The sequence below is a fragment of the Dermacentor silvarum genome, chromosome 2 (assembly GCF_013339745.2).
Source record: "Dermacentor silvarum isolate Dsil-2018 chromosome 2, BIME_Dsil_1.4, whole genome shotgun sequence".
In the NCBI taxonomy this organism is placed as follows: domain Eukaryota; kingdom Metazoa; phylum Arthropoda; class Arachnida; order Ixodida; family Ixodidae; genus Dermacentor; species Dermacentor silvarum.
In genome coordinates, this window is record NC_051155.1 from 50,603,154 (window position 1) to 50,623,313 (window position 20,160).

A 20,160-nucleotide genomic window follows, 5' to 3' on the forward strand; every position below is an offset into this window, starting at 1 on the left:
GAAATTACTGCTCAAAGCAATTATAGTTCTTGGCCCCACAACTTCTCTGCTTTATCTCTCGTTAAACCTTCTTCGCCCTTTCGCTCTCAGTCGTAGCTTTTGTCAGCTAAATTTAGCCGTATATTTTGCGCTATTTCATTTGTCCTTTCATTCATTACTTTATCAGTGATGCAGTTGAAAGGTGAAATTCTCTATTGACCCATCGTGTGGGCTCAGCTGAAATGATCACAAAAACATGTTATCTAGCTTAGTAAGATTATGATTGTTTGCATGTCGACGTTTTCCTCTATATTTTAAAGCTCGCCATTCGCGATCATAAAGCTCTAAACACATTTTGCAAACGCTCGGTTCAACAAAGCATTGCAATCGACAACGGTATGGATTACCACGATAATAAATACTTGGAGAACGCCGCTACCACGCATACGCTAATTCTTCGATAACGATGTTGCCCTCTAAACAAAAAAGGCATAGTTCTTCTGATTTACTGCCAAACAGTCTCACCGAAAAAGCAAGCCTTCTTGACAACACTAATTTTGTAAAGGCGCTGTTTCCCGAATTTCTCGTAAAATTGTAGCTTTAGCTTAAAACTTCTCAAGATTGCTTCGTTTCGACCTCTATAACGGTATAATTCACGAATCCATAGCTGCAGTGCTTAGCTGATGTTATGGATTATGCTATATGCTCTTAAGCACTCGTCAGAATATAGTCAAGAATTGTGTTTCCAATTCATCTCTACGGTGCTATACACTAAACTTTTACATAACCGTGGCCTGACGATATATTCTCGTTATTCTTATGCCTTACAGCCACCTCAGCCGTACAGTTTCGGCTACGACAACGTGGACGAGTACGGCAACCGGCAGTTCCACAGCGAGCAAGGTGACTCAAACAACGCCAAGACCGGCTCGTACGGCTACCGTGATGCGAACGGCCTCTACCGGCGGGTGAACTACGTGGCCGACGCGAACGGCTTCCGGGCCACTGTGGACACTAACGAGCCGGGAACCGCCCCTGGTGCCAGCGCCGACGTGGTCTTCAACGCTGCGCCAGTCGTCCCTCCCGTCCCCTCAGCCGCTACACAGATTGGTGCACCCGCAGCCTATGCAGTTAGGGCAGCCGCACCGTACAACGCTGGTGGCTACAGCGGCTACGGCAGATACGGATACAACCCTTACGGAGGCGCTGCTGGAGTCTACGGATACTCACCGTACGGGCGTCACGGTTACGTTGCCAGTGGCCCAGCACTTGGCGGATACGCTTACGGCGGCCAATCCCCGTACGGCTACGGTGCCGCCGGCTACGCGCCGGGTTACGCGCCGGGAACATATGGCGCCCCTTCGGGATACGGAAGTAGGCCGTCGGCTCATCACGGATACCGGCACCGTCGTTAAGGAAACGCTCTGTCACACTATAACTAAAGTGCAGAAATGAAGGTGGGGTTTTCTGAATAAACTGATAACATTAGGACAAAAACGCGTGTCCCAAAATGGAGATCATTCGTTTGGAAACAGCAGGCGAATGTCACTGTCCGAAGTCTAACATTCTGCACGCAAAAAATCACAGATTATTTTCAGGAAACCATTACCTCGTTTCTACTAGCAACACGTGAGCATTAGCGACTATCTTTAATAATGAGTGCATGTGTGACGTACTCCTAATTTCATGCTTTGCAGTAATTCGAAGCCAAAGAGTGAAAATAGTGACATAGGGTCTTGATCTCTACAGCGAGTATACGTTTTTCTTTTTTTTTTTAAATCAGCATTTCTTTGTAGCTCTGTGTAGCAGCCCTCAGGGTGCTAAGAGGCTTCAAACTGCACAGCGAATTTGTTGCAGATATTCGCGACCGGACTAATGCATTTCTCTTGTAAGAGTTTATCAACTCTCAATTACAATGGGTAGTGCAATGCGCAGGAACAACCTTTACGGGATTTTATAGCGATTGGGATTCTTTGCAAACTTTAGCTCGCTGCCTAATGGATCTAACCTCTTCCACGTAGCGAGTGGACCCAAGTTGTCTACTAGATGGAGCCCCCTGGTAAATGCAGGGTGCTGCCCTGTCGATTGAGCAACTTGGGTCGGGTATGTGCGCGTAGACAACTTCGGCAATGCGCACGTGATACTGGTACGTGCCCACTCTTGACCAATCACACAAAATGGATATGGCATGTTGACTCAAAGGTTATGTGGTGTTAAATATATTGTTACGCGCTATGCCGAGCATGGAAGAATGCGCCAGAAAGACGGTGAAGACGACGATCTGGGCAGCGCTTGTGTTGTTGTTCTGCCATCTTGCCTGCAGCCGTCTCTCTCTGTATATATCTTGTAAATATAATTTTCCTATCCATTTTTGCCACTCTCATCCCCGTGGCAATATTACCGCTATGGCGCTCAATCTGCAAAAAGATGCCGCCGCGCAGAACGCGGCCGCTTGATGGATAGCCGTTGCAACTCAGTTGCAGAATACTAGCGGTTGCTACGGAGTCTCAACTGGGTTGCAGTGATTACAACGACATATGCTGTGCCGTAGTATCATTCACCACTGTGGTCGCCAGCGAGGTTGCCACTTCGTGAGTCAGCTGATGTGCCCGTATGGTTTTGTGGTTCACTGTTGGCATGGAGATACAAGGGTCATTCTAACAATGATCACCATAACATAAAAAATAATGTCATCCCCAATTAAACATCCATCGTGAGAAGTATAGCTAATCACGTTAATGTCGGAAATCATGTGCAGAAGATTGATGCACTGGTAATTTCTCTTTTTTAATTTCGATGAATATTCTTAATTATCTATGTATCCGCGTTGTAATACAGGGTGTCCCAACTATCATGCACCAAGATTTGAAAGTATGCAAATTTCACGTAGCTGGACAGAACCAAGGTAATGTTGTTTGGCGTCGCTTGGAGATAGTGAGATTATGTTTTGCATTCCGCCTAAATACTTAATCAGTCTTAATTAACAAATTAACTTCTCAAATGGTATATTTAGATTAAAAGTATCAATGAAAAAACCGCACAGCACTATGAAAAACTGCCGATACAGCTTTCTGTTGCTCACTACGTGCTACATAAAAGTGTTTTTCTGATCCTGAAAGAAGCCCGCGAATACGCGTAAAGTGCCTCGGGCGGTCAGTCGCGCGGCAATTAGAATATAATCTTGGAATGACAAGTGTTTTCAACTAGTCGCATGTTTTTTTTTTCTTTCGCATTCCGTATGTTTAATGCGTCTGAAAATAGTCTATTATAATGCCATATAATTTGAATTAACTATGCAGAAAGCAATTTTCTTCGCTATGTCAATCACGAAGAAGTCCCGTCAGAAATGAAAGCCCAACTGCAGCAGAATTTTATTAGTTTACAGAGTTTCTGCCATCAAACCAATGTTACCAAATAGCAGTGGGCTTTTCATATTAGCAGCCTTTCAACCGCACTTGAGCCGACGATGCGCGGACCTGGTGGTGTCGCTATCATATAAGATTTTGCAGGGTGCCGCGGGCATCGAAGGCCCCACAATAACGTCACCCGCAGAAACCAAGCAAAGCACGCAGTTGCCCGAGTGTGTCGACGGCGAGCTACGTCGAGCTAAAGCCGAAGGTGGAAAGGCTTTACGTCGAGCGGGCTCGTCGCGGCACCTTGCTGATCTTCGAGGTCGGAGCTGGCCAAGGCTCTCTCCCAAAGCTCGTTGGTGTGGTAATGGTTCGGAGGATTCAATGGTGCTTCTCTGCAACCCCCTACTATGTGCGTGAGGGACGTAGGCTCTGCGCAGAAGAGGCATTGCGGAGAGAATTGTGTAGGGGCTATGAGGTGGTTTCTGGTTGGGTATGGAATGTATTATCCTGTAGAGCTCGGAGGAATCGCTCCTGCTCTCTAGGTAGTGACTTGTGTGGGGGTGCGTATGTTCTGCGGGTTAGCTTGTTTTGTTGTGTAATGTCTTGATACGTACGAGATTAGAGGGTGCTTGCGCTCGGGTTCAGATTCCTCGGCGTCGGCTCGGTGGGTCAAATCTCGAGCCACGTGGTTGGCGACCTCGTTGCCAGGAATGCCGTCATGAGCTCGCGCCGAGATGATCAAGACTGATCTGGTTGGCGGCTTTTGATTGATGATCTTGAGCGTAGTGGCATGAATTATGCCCCTAGCGAAGTTGTGGCACTCCTGTTAGGAGTCGGTCACTGTGACTTCAACCTGTGTTTGGGAGAGCGCGAGTGCTATTGCCACTTCCTCAGCTTGGAGGGGATAATCAACGCAGTGGAGCCGCGAGTACCATGTCATGTGTCACTTCCAGCGAGCGGTATGGCGGCGTTCTTTTAACGTTAAGCGCCCCGTGTAGCAGAAACCCAGGTGTCGGTATCGGCGGAGTTGTCCGTGTGCGACAGTTTCCGTATATATTTAGGTATATGTGTATGCCACGCCTTGCTACATGTACATGCGGTATATGCAGGTTATATTGCCACACCCTTCTACAACTAAAGTTGCTCATACCTTCTCTTACGTTCTTGACAAAGTTATTTCTCGAAATTTTGAGAATGACAGCCCACAAACAAATGTCATGGAACGAAACACCGATAGCGCATGCATTTTATGTTAAATATTCTCATACTGAAATATTGAAAGTGCGAAAAAAAATAGTAACCTAAAAATGATGGAATTTTTTTGATGCGGCTGTGCACAACCTTCGGGATCGGCCCACGCAAGAGGCCGTGTTTCTACCAGAAAGCTGGCCTGCGTGTAACCGTAAAAAATGCGGTTATATAAGCTGCTGTTGTCCGGAAGCGTGAAAAGCAGTCACGGATCTTTTAATGCTGTTCACGGATCTTGTAATGTTTTAAAGCTGTTGTTTTAACAGCGGAGCTGTTATGCCGGCGGAAAGACCGTGATGCGCCGAAAAAAATGCGGGCCGCTCCCGGCGGTAGTGCAGAAAGGCTCCAAGTGGAATGGCACATACCCCTGTGAAATAGCGAAGCTGAGCCTGGATAAGTAGAGCGCAGGCGGATCGCTTGCGCATCGCCCACTGATGAACCGCATGTACCCTGCGGAGCACGATACGCTCTGTCCTTTTTGCAAAAAAGACCACCCTGCCGCACATCTTGGCCCAGAGCACAGAACTCAAGATCCCCCTCCTCCCCTTCCCGCCAACACCCCCAATCCCCAGCCCCTTTAGCGATGGGAGACTTTGTTATCCAGCGCTGACCATGGAGCTGGATAGTGGGCTCTGGGACAATTAACGCCCCTCTTCCTTGTAAAGAGGATGCAGGAGCTTTTCTGTGGATTGAGCTTGAAGCCATTCTGATTCGCCCAGGTTGAGACATTGTTCAATCAAAACTGAACGTGTCGCTCGCAGACTGCGATGTTACACGATTTAAGTCCAATCTGAACATCATCAACATATACTGAGTAAAACATACTTTGTGGTATAACGGAACGTAAAGAGTTAATTTTAATAATAAAAAGGGTACAGCTAAGTACGCCACTCTGCGGTACCCCAGTTTCCTGTGTAAATGGCCTAGAGAGGGCATTACCAATTCTAACTCGGAAAGTTCGGTGTGAGAGATAGCTTTCAATTATGCTGAGCATGTTGCCACGGATACCCATTCCTGATAAGTCTCTGATAATGCCATGGCGCCATGTGGTGTCATAGGCCTTTTCCATGTCGAGAAAAACTGACAAGAAGTATTGTTTATGAGCAAATGAATCGCGTATGTTTGCTTCAATGCGCACAAGATGGTTGGTTGTGGACCGGCCTTCTCGAAATCCACACTGGTAGGGATCCAGCATGTTGTTTGATTCTAGGAAATGCAAAAGACGGCGATGTATCATTTTTTTCAAAAAAGCTTACACAAGCAGCTTGTAAGTGCTATCGGACGGTAGCTTGTTACCAAGGATGGGTCTTTACCCTGTTTCAAAACTGGGACAACGATAGCTTCCTTCCATGCCGCTGGAAGGTGTCCGGCTACCCAAATGTGATTAAGAAGTGCGAGCAATGTTATCTGTGTGTCCGTGTGCATATTCTTGATCATGTCATACATAATCCTGTCTGCGCCCGGCGCAGAGCTTTTGCAGGCGTTCAATGCTGCTTTAAGCTCGGCAATGTTGAATGGACGGTTGTATAGATCGTTTCCTCTGCATTTGCGGTCCAGTGTCTTCCGTTCTTCTATTTGTGTTTAAGGAATGTGTATAGTGCGCGGAGCTAGAGACATACTGAAAATGTCTTCCGAGAGCGTCTGACTTGTCTTCTAACTTGTTTCCTTGATTATTTACCAAAGGCAGCGGATGCGGTTCCTGTCCCTTTAACCTTCTGAGCACATTCCACACTTTCTTTTCTTGGGTATACGAATTTATTCCCGACAAAAACCTCTCCCAGCTTGCTCTCCTAGCCTGCCGTCGCGTGCGCCTTCCCTGTGATTTAGATTGTTTGAATTGAAGGTCTTCTGCAGTTGGGTATCGATGCAGAATGCCCCAGGCTTTGTTTTGCTTTTTCCGAGCTTGCCTGCAGTCCACGTTTCACCAGGGAACTCGTCTTTCGCATGAACGACCTTTTGTTTGAGGGATGAACTTTTCTGCAGCGTCAATAATAAAAGCGGTAAAATATATTACAGCATGATCTATACTAAAATTACTTATAAAATCTCGTGATAAGTATGTGCATTCTTTAAAACAATTCCAGTGCGCTACGGCTAGTTTCCAGCGAGGGTCATGCGGAGGGGAGTCATGTTGTTTCAACAAGTCCAGTGCCACTGGGATGTGGTCACTTCCAAGTGGATGTTTAAGCACACGCCATTTTAAATCGGGGAAAAGAGAGGCATAGCCAATTGACAGGTCCATTGAAGAGTAAGGATTATGATAAAGATTGTAATATGTTGGTTCCTTCCCATTGAAGAGACACGCACCAGAGTTCAGAAGAAAGTTTTCTATAACACGACCTCTTGGGTCACATCGGGAATCTCCCTACAACGTGTTATGAGCATTAAAATCACCCACAAGTATGTAGGGTTCTGGCAGCTGATGAACAAGATTATAAAACTCAGTTTTTTCGAGAATATAGTGTGGGGGTATGTATATAGAAGATACAGAGACCAGTTTATTAAAAAGAATTGCCCGAATTGACACTGCCTCAAGGGCCGTCTGAAGGGGTACATGTTGACAAGCTACGGACTTGTCTACAACTATTGCTACACCACCGGACGACGCAAGAGCGTCGTCTCGGTCTTTCCTGGAAATGGCGTATTGCCGGAGAAAGTTGGATTGTGTAGATTTAAGGCGTGTCTCTTGAACACACAGCATCTTAGGATTAAACCTGTGTAGGATTTCTTTGACGTCATCGAGGTTGTGTAGGAGTCCTCTGACGTTCCAGTGTATTATTTGTGTATTCATGTTGAAAGTGTTTTTGTGCTGTGCGCTCAACAGACTAACTTAACATGCAGAGCCCTTGTCGGGCCATGTGATGCGGGCTTTTTCTTTTTTGGAGCGATCGCGAGATTCTCGCGGCTCCTTAGGCGCTAACGGCGCCGTCTGGCCGCTTCTTGTGTCCATCGCGTCTTGCGAGGCGCTGGACACGCGCTCTTGCGAGCGGTTGGTTTGACGGAAAGGCCTCGCCTCGAGGGACGAGGCCCTGGAGGCTACCAGCCCAGAGGTCGATGGCCCCTTCTTGTGAGTTGGCGCAGCAGCGCTAGCTGCAGCCGCCGAGGGGGCGGATGGCGTCACTGCCGGCTCGCTGCTTGCGGGCCGCGCAGGCGCTGGAAGCCGTTGTGTCGCTGCCCCCTGACGCGCCACATCGGCAAAGGTGTTCTTGGGCAGGTACGATACCCGCCTACGTGCCTACTTGAATGTGATATTTTCTTTGACTTTAATAGTCACAATTTCTTTTTCTTTCTTCCATGACGGGCACGACCGTGAGTATGCAGCGAGCTCACCATCACAGTTGACACAATGTGGAGTGTTATTGCAAGTTTCGGTGGAATGTTCTTTGGCACTACACTTAGCACAAGTTTGCCGGCCTCGGCAGTTCTGTGAACTGTGCCCGAATCGCTGGCACTTGAAACACCTCAGAGGATTTGGCACGTATGGCCTAACACGAAGTTTGATGTACCCGGCCTCGATGGACTCGGGCAGGACACTTGAACCGAAAGTAAGTACTAGGTGCTTGGTCTTGATTTCTTTGCCGTCGCGCCTCATTTGAATTTATTTAACGCTTATCACATTCTGCTCGCTGAAGCCCTCCAAGAGTTCAGCCTCCGTTAGCTCCATTAAATCATCATCTGAGACAACGCCACGGGTGGTGTTCATAGTACGATCTGGGGTTACTGTCACTTGGGCGTCCCCAAATGATACTAGATTGGGCAGTTTCTCATATTGCTTCACATCACGGAGCTCCAAGAGGAGATCCCCGCTTGCATTCCTGGATTCTTTATAGCCTGGTCCAAAAATATTAGTTACTTGCACTTACTAATTATTATTACTTGTTACTAGTACTATTACTAGTACTATTATTACTAAATATTATTACTTGTACTTACTAATTGAATTAAAGAAATGATAAATAAATGTAAATGAAAACGGAGGAAAAAACAACTGTCCGCAGGTGGGGAACGAACCCACGTCTTCGCATTACGCGTGCGATGCTCTCACCATTGAGCTACCGCGGCTGACGAAGTTAAGTACTTTGTTGCTTTTTATTGCCTTTTTTCTTTAGTACGCTTGGTTTTGTTTTCGGTTTCATGTTTGTAGCATCGTGTCGATACTTTTTAAGGGGAGGGTATTGACACGTGCACATGTTTAACTTTCTCCGGTGACCGCTTTTCACCAGCTAACAAATGTTAAACGTTATATAGCTCGGGACAAGACGCGCTTGCATGTATCGGAAGTGTATCGAACGTTATCGATGCTTCTCTCCGTTGTCAGTTGTCACCGACGCGTATGTAATCTGATTGTATGAGCGACGCGTATTGTCTAGTACTTTCTGGAAGGCACGCGGGCACCAGGGATTATTCTGGAACCTTCCATGACTCATGTATAAAAGCCGACGCGTTTCGCCGCTGATCATATTTCGACGAATGCCGACTGTGTTCGCCGCTATCGTTGTTGTTCTTTTAGTGTAGTTTGCTTTTGTGGACACAGGTTCGCCAAATAAGGATACAGTTTTGACATACACAGTTTTACGACTGTTTTCTTCACAGTCACTTGTACGTGACAATATATTTCTTATTATAGTTTGATGATATTGCTCATCGCTGCTTCCGTCTGTAAAGCAGCAGACTGGTTGCGTGAGAATGCTCTAGGTATTGCCTAGCTGTGAGAATCGACTTTTGAGTAAGTTCGTAATAGCTCATTTCTTTACTGAAGCTGTGCACGCAAGAGACGGTAGAGACTACGCGGTGGGCTGCTTTTCTGGCGTTTGTTCATTTTTGCATTGTGTTCGCTGCGTCAATGAAAGGTAGTGGTGTATTTTTCTCAACCAGGAAAAAGTTGTCCAAAATTTACACGAGTACTCAATACTTGTCCAGTTGGATAAGCGCCACAAATGCGCTCGTGGTAAAGTACACATCATTTCTAGATCGAAAGACACTTAAAACCCTTTTATATCCTATTCGCTTTAAGATGCGATGTCCGCGACATACGACATCTATGCGAATTTTTGTTCTCACTGAGTCTCATCATGTCTACGGCGCTACTAGGCACTCACGCAATCGCGTGTTTAAAAGTAGGCGTTGATCCATTCCTAACGTCGGCACGGCACGAGATTGATACACTCAGAGACTGAGTGTTGAGTTTTGTTATTTTTTGATGTCCGATGCTAAAGGATATAAAAAACTAGCGTAGCTTGCATTGGAGGCGCAATGCTAAAGAGACAACAAATCTGGTGGGCTGCTACCTAGTCCTCGCTTTTGGGCAAGGCTAAGCACTACCAAGTCATCCCCAGATTTTTACGGAATTTATTGATTCTTGATCGATTATCGATTAGCTATTGCTTGGCTATCGATTGGCTATCGATGACTGAATAAGCTTAAGTAGGCCCAACCATGCCTAGCTAGACTTAGCATGGCTCAGCATCGCCAGTTCACAGCTGGGTATGTGCCATTGCGATTGGCCCTTTTCTACCCAACCGCCAGGATCGGCCCACATATTTCGCGGCCGTAATAACGGCCAGCTTAGACAGCTCCGCTGTTAAAATTCAGCAGATCCAATGAGTTGGAATGTATCAACAGCGAAGCCTTGTGTAAGTGCTTACAGAGTCGCACCACGATTATACGCACGCACGCATGCACGCACACTCACAAACACACACACACACACACACACACACACACAAATTATACCGAGCCTTTTATTAGGCGGAATTATTCACTACAAGTACAACAGACGCCTGGAACGCATCATAGTTTCATAGGCAGCATGCGCAACCACACGTCGCGCAGATAGAATCCATTCTATCCGCAAGAAGCGTTTATTTCCTTATTAAGGCGGGCCTTATATATCTCATCGTTCTGTCGACCTTGAACGTCCTTTAGTGAAAACCCTGTCTCCACGCGAAATAGTACACGATGACGACTGGGTGTAGTAATTCACTTAATACACCGACCCGGATCGTGCCTTAGCTACAGGGTGTTTCAATTTACTTGGGCCAAACTTTAAAAAAAAAATTCAAATGTTATGTAAATGGCCAGAACTAATGTAATGTTGTTTGGCGTCGCTGGGAGATATGCAGATTATTTTTACATTCAGCCTAATCAGATAATTATGTCTAATTATTTAGCCAACTTCCTAATAATTATTGTTAGATGGAAAGTCTCAATGAGAAAATTGCAGAGCAACATGACAAACTCCCGATACAGCTTTGCGTTGCTCAAAATAGGCCACGTAAAAGTGTTTTTCTGAGCGTGAAAGATGCCCGCGAATACACGGTAAATGCCTCGAGCGGCCAGTCAGGCGCTAATTTTGCGTGTATTCGCAGGCATCTGTCACTCTCGGAAAAACACTTTTACGTAGCACATATTCAGCGACGCAAAACTGTATAGTTTTTCATGTCGCTCTACAATTTTCTCGTTGAGACTTTTCATGTAATTAATTATTTGAGAAGTTGATTTATTCTTTAAAACTAAATATGTAGTGAGGTGGAATGCAAGTGAGTGAGTACGAACTTTATTGAGGTCCTGAGGAGAAAGAATTAAAGCGGGGCCGGAGGCCCCGCCAATCAATTCGGTGGTTCCACCCAGGTAGGTGCCGCTAATCAGAGTCCTTCGGCGACGGCCCGGGCCCTCTGGAAAGCCTTCAGCTGAGCGAATGAGCTCTGTACTTCTGAGCGCTGAGTCCCAGGAGGACTGGTCAGGAAAGTCCGTGCCCGCGTTGGCAGGGCACAGCCAGAGCATGTGTTCGAAGTTGTATTCGTGGCCGCAGTGTGGGCATGCAGTAGGAATGTCAGGATTGATCCTGCTTAGTGTTGCTGGTGTGACGTATGTCCTAGTCTGCAACTGTCTGTAAGTGACGGTGGAATGCAAAAAAATATCTGCGTATCTCTATGCGGTGCCAACAAAACCACCTTAGTTCTGTCGGACTACGTCGCATTTGAATATTTTTAAAGTTTGGCCCAGGTTAAGTCAAACACCCTGTATATGCAAACGCTCACGCAACAATTGCGTCGGTGTGCGGGTCACCGTCGTCATCGTCTTCTATGAGTAAGCAAGCAACGCTCACGGCACAATACTGATTGTGCGCGGGTCACCGTCTTGGTGTTAATTCAGGCACTCGAACCCACCACCTTTGGTGACAGTCAAACTCTCGAGCTTATGATGGAGTCGAACCCACCAACTTTGTCTTTAAGGCGAAGTTAATTAAGGTACGGTTAACATAGAGTCAATTAGGACACTCGAACCCCCAACCTTTGTTTTTAAATAGGGCGAGGTTAGTTAAGGCATAGTTAATTAAGGTAGCGTCAATTAAGAGACTCGAACCAGCGACCTTTGGTGGGAGAAAACAAGTAGGAAGAAGAAACAACGCATTTGAATGACAATGGTAATTTAATGAATATCTCCTGAGCACGCACGCTTTCGCCTTCGCCCTTTTTGGCGTATGCTAAAGTGACTGTCAATTTTTACCGTGCAGCCGCGAATGCGGTAAGGGGAGCTTTCTGCTTTTTTTGTGTGTGTGTTTCCGCCGCATGGCCAGCACCGCAGCTGCCGCAGATTGCGCGGAGACTAGAGCCATGTGGTGGGTATTCAACGAACCAAGCGTCTGTGACGCGCGACTCTTCCACTGTTATTGGTTGGCCTATTCGGCGATGTTCGGAGAAAACCCGGCGATGTTCGGAGAAAAATCTCGCTTCTAAAAGACCTGTACCCAGCAGAAATGTGTGAAGTGTGGGAGGCGAATTGCACTCACGAAGAAACAGAAGGCGAAGACCAAGAGCACGTGGATATGATTATAGTGCTCGGCAAAACACGACGGTGACGTAGAACACCAAGCACGAGGGCAGGCTGCGCAAGGAAGAAATTAAAAAAAAACTCGGCGGTAATGCAGTTCCACGCAACGTGAAAGCTGGGGAAGTGCGGAGCAGTGATTCGCCGGTGTTTCCCTTGTGTTTATCTTGTGTTAGCTATTCTTTTCACGATGTGGAGATTAGCCTGCCTGCGTTGGCGAGCATCTTCAGCTTTTCGGGCTTTGTAATTGAGATGTTTGCGATTCAAGCAATAATGAAAAAGTTCACTAATTAAAAGCAATTAAATAAATAATACTTCGTGATGAAAAAAATACTGGCTGTAAGTACACACGACTCCGGCTACTATGCCCTTCAGCGCCTGGGTTTTTTTTTGTTTGTTCTTTAAGATCACTGTTCAAGTTAACCGGCCCACTCGGTAGAGGGATTGCCTAACACAATTAATTGTAAACAGGCTAGTAGATGCGCCTATAAGTGTGCAGAGATATATGGACTTTATCACCTCTGTTGTTTTGTTTATATATTGAGCCTTTTTGCGTAAGTGTTATAAAGACAATGTATGCGTGGAAACAAACTCCAAGAGGCCGAAGTATGGCTTCTCGCCGAGGCAGAAGATATTGCTATATTTTGAACAGACAATGAGAACATTGTGCTTGCGGTGGAAAAGGTTAAAAATGTTTTGTTCGGCAAGCGGAAGTGCGGTGAATTGGGGAAAGTTCCCGGGGTTCTGGCATGATGAATAGCCTGGGACCCGAGAAATTTTCACCAACATCAATTTTGATAACGCACTAGTTAAATATCTAGGGCAGCCTTGCAATTCTACAAGAACAGCGAAGCAAACTGGCAAGAACAGGTGGCCGAATTGCGCGATCGGACTAGCAAATGGAGTGGTTGGAAATGGTCAATATACTCCGGAGCAACTGTTTTAACTTGTTTCTAGTCAGTAAAATTTAGTACGTTCCACAGGTTCCACAAGACAGGCCGCCAATGGAAACTGAACCTGGCAACGTTCAACACGTGCACCCTCTCGAGTGAGGCTAGCTTAGCAGGACTATTTGAAGAATTATCAGGCATTTCCTGGGATATTATTGGCCTTAGTGAGGTTAGAACTGGTGAGGCTTACACAGTGCTGACTAACGGCCACGTCCTCTGCTACAGAGGTCTTCCAGATAAGAAAGAATCCGGGGTAGGTTTTCTAGTGCATAACAACATAGCGGGCAACATTGATGAATTATACAGCATAAATGAGAGGGTAGCAGTTGTAGTAATTAAGCTGAATAGGAGGTACAAAATGAAGGTAGTACAAGCCTATGCCCCAACCTCTAGTCATGATGATGAAGAAATAGAACAGTTTTATGAAGATGTTGAACTAGCAATGAGAAAGGTGCAAACTCAGTATACTTTAGTCATGGGCGACTTCAATGCAAAAGTGGGGAAAAAGCAGGTTGGTGAGCAAGCAATTGGCAACTACGGCATCGATTCTAGGAATGCAAGAGGAGAGATGTTAGTGGAATTCGCGGAAAGGAATAGGCTCCGAATAATGAATACCTTCTTCAGGAAGCGCAGCAACAGGAAGTGGACCTGGAAAAGCCCTAATGGAGAAACAAGGAAAGAGATTTCATACTCTCTGCCGATCCAAGCATAGTGCAGGATGTAGAAGTGTTAGGTAAGGTTAAGTGCAGTGACCATAGGTTAGTGAGGTCTCGGATTTCTCTCAATTTGAAGACAGAGAGAGTGAAATTAGTCAAGAGGAAACAGGCCAACCTAGAGGCAGTAAGGGTAAAAGCAGACCAATTTATTCTGGTGCTTGCAAACAAATATGCAGCTTTAGAAAAGGAAGATAAAGACAACATAGAAGTAATGAATGAAACCGTAACTAGGTGCATGGATCTCAGAAGCAGCAATTGAAGTCGGAGGTAGCGCACCAAGGCAACCAGTAGGTAAGCTCTCCCAAGAAACAAAGGACCTTATAAAGAAACGACAGAAGATGAAAATATCCAACTCAAGAGATCAGATAGAATTCGCTGAACTGTCAAAACTGAATCAACAAGAAGAAAGTAAGGGATATTCGAAATTATAACGTGGGAAAGATTGAGGAAGCCGTAAAATATGGACGCAGCATTAAATCAGTAAGAAGAAAGCTTGGCATAGGACAAGGCAAGATGTATGCACTGAAAGATAAGCATGGTAATATCATCAGCAATTTCGATGACATAGTAAAAGGTGCGGAAGAATTCTATACTGACCTGTACACTGCCCAAAACAGCCAAGCTACTTTCATTCAAAATAGTGATGAACCGGATACAGAGGCTCCTTCTATAACTAGCGCTGAAGTTAGAAGGGCCTTGAAAGACATGACCAGGGGAAAAGCTGCTGGAGAAGATGGAATAACAGTAGATTTAATCAAAGATGGAGGAGATATCATGCTTGAAAAGCCTGCGGCCCTTTATACGCAAAGCCTCACAACTTATAGTGTACCAGAGAGCTGGAAGAACGCCAACAACATTATACTAATCCATAAGAAGGGAGACGTTAAAGAACTGAAGAATTATAGACCCATTAGCTTGCTTTCAGTATTGTATAAAATATTCACCAAGATAACTTCCAATAGAATCAGGGCAACACTTGACTTCAGCCAACCAAGAGAACAGGCTGGCTTCAGGAAGGGATATTCTACGATGGATCATATCCATGTCATAAATCAGGTAATCGAAAAATCTGCGGAGTACAATCAACCTCTCTACATGGCTTTCATAGATTATGAAAAGGCATTTGATTCAGTAGAGATACCAGCAGTCATAGAGGCATTGCGTAATCAAGGAGTACAGGAGGCATACGTGAATATCTTAGCAAACATCTACAAGGATTCCACAGCTACCTTCGTTCTCCACAAGAAAAGTAGAAAGATACCTATCAAGAAAGGGGTCAGGCAAGGAGACACAATCTCTCCAATGCTATTCACTGCATGCTTAGAAGAAGTATTCAAGCTGTTAGACTGGGAAGGCTTAGGATTGAGGATCAACGGCGAATATCTCAGCAACCTTCGGTTTGCAGATGACATTGTCCTATTCAGCAACAATGGAGACGAATTACAACAAATGATTGAGGACCTTAATCGAGAAAGTGTAAGAATTGGGTTCAATATGAATATGCAGAAGACAAAGATAATGTTCAATAGCCTGGCAAGGGAACAAGAATTCAGGATCGCCAGTCCGCCTCTAGAGTCTGTAAAGGAGTACGTTTATCTAGGTCAATTACTCACAGGGGACCCTGATCACGAGAAAGAAATTTACAGAAGAATAAAATTGGGTTGGAGTGCATACGGCAGGCATTACCAAATCCTGACTGGGAGCTTACCACTGTCGTTGAAAAGAAAAGTGTACAATCATTGCATTCTACGGGTGCTAACATATGGGACAGAAACTTGGAGTTTAACAAAGAAGCTCGAGAACAAGTCAAGGGCCGCACAAAGAGCGATGGAACGAGAACTGCTAGGCCTAACCTTAAGAGACAGGAAGAGAGCGGGGTGCATCATATAGCAAACGGGGATATCCGATATTCTAGTTGACATTAAGCGGAAGAAATGGAGCTGGGCAGGCCATGTAATGCGTAGGATGGATAACCGGTGGACCATTAGGGTTACAGAATGGATACCAAGAGAAGGGAAGCGCAGTCGAGGTCGGCAGAAAACCAGATGGGATGATGAAGTTAGGAAATTTGCAGGCGCAAGTTGGAATACGCTAGCGCAAGACAGGGGTAATCCGCCTTTTTCACGGCGCTACGGCGCATGCGCCCTGCCCTGGCGGATTAGTCGCGAAACGTTTTGGAAGGGTTGCGCGCGCGGCCGTGCGGCCCCGTCTCGGGGAAACGTCCCCCCCCCCCCCCCTAAAGAAAAAAATGCGCTCGCACGCGCGCTACTGCAAGTGCAACCTCGTGCTGTGTACCTCGTTGAAACTTCACTGGTAGCTCGACGTCGGTGCGGTACCGAAAATGTGCGTAGCGTAAGACTGCAACTCCACTTTTAACAGAAAGCGGTGAGGGCTTCGTCCAGACTGCACAGGGAACCACGTAGTTGCCGCCTTGCATTGATGGCTGTGATAGCAAATTTATCGATAAACCCCTGCGTTACACTTGGACGACACTTAAAAACACGTTGCTGACGAAGACTTCTTGTAGCGTCAGTCCTCGCTTGCTGGTAGTGGCAGCGTGTGCCCGACTTCACGTACTCGTTCAAGGCGCGGTAACACTGGCTCGATACGAGACCGACAAGACGCGCACGCCTACGATAGGCCGACCATTCAGCACTGTGTCGCTGAGACCATTTTATCATACCAGGCCTACAAGACGTAACCTACGAGCGCGAGTTGTCGTACTGCGACGGGCTTTCTTGTCGACGGCACCGATAAAATCAGCGTGCCGACCATCATTCGACCGAACCCCGCGCGATCGGCCGTCGAACCGATAACGCGATAGCCGCAACGGCTTCGTTAGTATATATAAATAATCGCGTTCAAAGTTAGTCAAAACATGCCTACGAAGTTGAAATGCACAAGATTCGACCCTCTCAATCCGTGCACATAAGTTTGAGCCAATGTTGATCCTGTTCAGCGGAGGTCAGGCCTGGCGCCGTCGAGTTCGCGCCCGCTACCGGCGGATCTGTACTAAAAAGTAAGCAAGTTAGGATGAAGGAAACTGTTTTTATAGTCTAGTTCTAGCTTTAGCGATTTGAAATAAACTACCCTTCGCGTCGATGGCCGCGTACACAATAAGCTGCAAGCGGGAACACAGCGCTGTGCCCAACGCCTGTGCCAATATCTGTACGTCACCGTTTCCGTAGGCTGCCGGTCGTATTCGCAACGTAGATGAGTGGGTTTTTACGTGTTGGCATGCTGAAATGTACTCGTTATCTCTGCGTCAAACCCGAAACAAGAGACGGTACATTCGGTACATCAGCATAAACAGCCGCTTCGCTCAGTTATATACCAACGGTGTCAGCGATGACATCCGCGTTCTTGCAGGAGAACAACACGGCCTTTAAATGAGCGCTTATGCAAGCGCAGTTTGCTCTAATAATGTTTTATGACACGCGCAAACTAACTATCGCGAAATTAAAGAAAAGCGAGAATCAGTAATAAATTAACAGCCCAATATTTGTAACTGGATCACAGCCGTCATTGTTTAAGTGGCTCAGCCGCTCATACTGACTCGTCTCACGATGGAACAACGCGGCTCATATGAGCAGATATGTGTGTTTTATTGTACGTTTTGACATTCTTTCATATCAGCGCCTTTTCATACATGCACCTTTCCCCCATTTTTTGACGCTAACAACGATCTGTGGCTGTAGATGCCGATGTAAACAAGTGCATCGCTTTGCTAAATCCGACACGGAAGACTGCGCACTCGAAAACATCTTATTTATGCGAAATGTCTAAAGAATGTGTAAAAAGAATTACAAAAAAAAGCGAGGTGCAAGTGCAGGAGTTAGCGCCAACAAACTCCAAAGCAGCCGCTACGGCACAGGGAACTCAGCGTGCCTTTATCGGCCGTACTGTAAACAAAAGAGCACACTCAGGCCTGCTCACCCTACATGTATATAGTTGGTGAGTTCTACATGGCTTCCAGGAACGACATGCTGCCCCCCCAGAAGCCATTAATAATTATTCGCAATCCACGAAACGCACAACCGATGCGCACTTAACACGGGCGCAGGTTCACAAAAAAACCGGCGAAAGCCCCAGCCCCTACCAAAACGTTTCCAGCGGCGCGCGGCAGAGGGCAGCACAGGAAAATGAAAAAGGCGGATTGGAGATCGCAGGGAGAGGCCTTCGTCCTGCAGTGGACATAAAATATAGGCTGATGATGATGATGATGATGACAGGTTCTTCACTGTTCGAGAGTTAACATCCAGAAATTTGACGGTGTTCTTGCAGTGTTTGTGTGGTGATCCTCGTGCGAAAGAACAAGTCGCACAAACCAGTTCTTGTGAGTGCGAAAGGGGGGTTTAAGATTGACAAACATCTTTTTGCGCGATATTGTAAGAGAGAGAGAGAAACGAAGAGGGCAAGGTAGGGAGGTTATCCAAGGGCGTGCCCGGTTGTCTACTCTACACTTGGGAGGAGGAAAGGGGAAGAATAGATAAGGAGAGAAAAAAATAGAGTCAGTCATTCGCAGAGACAGTCACAGAAGAATCTCCGCTGTCACAAGCGTTCGTACAATCGAGTACTCTTCACGAACTCCAGAAGGGCTTTTTGGCCTTTTGCATGCAAGAATGCATAGCTCATGGTCCAAGAATCTTTTCTTCCGAGAGCGTTCTGTTATCTAACAGGTTCAGTTTAGCTTGGCGAATAAGTCGTTGAGTGTCAAAAGATGGACAGTGACACAGAAGGTGCTCAAGCGTGTCGTCGCACCCGCACAAATTGCACGCCCACGGTTGGTCATCCCTATTAGGAACGAATAGGCGTTGGTAAATGCGACACCCAACCACATGCGACACAGTAAAGTTGTTTCACGACGCGAGAGTTCAGGTGGTAGGCGAAGTCGCAAGTTAGGGTCAAGAGAGTGCAAACGTGAGTTGGTGAAACCCGGTAAATTCCATCGCCGAAGTGTGACGTGGCAAGCAGTCGATTGAACTTTGTGCGCAGCATCCGTTCTTGAGAGTGGTATAGGAACCAGCTGATGCTTGTAATGAGCCGAGTGGGCTGCTTCATCTACGCTGTCGTTGCCGACAATTCCGCAATGGCTTGGCAACCATTGAAATACAATGGCATGTCCTTCTTTGAGCGCGTGATGATGAGCGCGCCTAATTTCGTACAGTAGCTGCTAGTGTAACGCTTGTCGTAGGGAATATTGTAGAGTTTGTAGGGCTGCTTTGGAATCACTGAAAATGGCCCAACGATTTGGCGGCTGCTAGAGCACGTAATTGATTGCACCTTGAAGAGCTGCAAGTTCTGCGGTTGTAGACGTGGTATTGAGCGAGTATTTAAATTGCAAAATGACGCCGTCGGATGGAACAACTACTGCTCTGGCAGAGCTGTTGGAAATCGTGGAACCGTCCGTGTAAATGTGTATGCGGTCCGAATAATACTTGTTGATGACAAGCAGAGAAAATTGCTTCAGGGCTAGTGTGGAGAAGTCTGCCTTTTTTCTAATCCCAGGAATTGAGAGGCACACGAGAATTTGCCGGAGACACCACAATGCCGATGTGGGGCGTTTCGCAGGCTTGAAGCCAGATGGTATTGAGGCATGGTGTCTTGTCATAATGCTGCAGAAAGTCGGCATATCTTCAGTTCGGCATATCTCCAAGTTCTGCAGCCTCAAGTGCTTGGAGGATGGCTTCGTGGGTTACGTTGTCATAGGCACCATTTACATCTAAGAAGAGTGCCACAGAGAGGCGCTTCCGAACGTTTTGTAGTCTTCGCACTGGAAAATCGGCTAAATGATGGGATGGTAGCCGTGAAATGTGTCGAATGTGCGCTCTTAGCGTCTCACCGACGATATGAGTGGTGATCGCGTGCTCCTGTGCAATGAGAATCGTTGCAGCTGTCGATGAACATCTCGGGAGGCCAAGACATGTCCGAAGTGCTGGGGCTTGTACGCTCTGTAGTGCTAGGATATTAGTCTTGCATGTGTTAGACTAGACATGAAGACTGTATCGCAGGAATCCTAAAAAAAGTGCTGTGTATAGCTGTAACATTGAGTGCACGGATGGTCCCCACGATGTTCCATCTGCG

General features: G+C 46.4%; 1 protein-coding gene across 1 annotated transcript in view; it reads left to right on the forward strand.

Annotated features, from left to right (window-relative positions):
* The window catches only part of LOC119440017 (shematrin-like protein 1), a 49,566-nt gene extending 48,172 nt beyond the window's left edge, over window positions 1–1,394 (forward strand). The window contains exon 3 of the mRNA XM_049662712.1: window positions 810–1,394. Coding sequence (XP_049518669.1) covers window positions 810–1,394 — 585 coding nt within the window. The remainder of the gene's footprint in view (window positions 1–809) is intronic.
* Window positions 1,395–20,160: the final 18,766 nt, after the last annotated feature.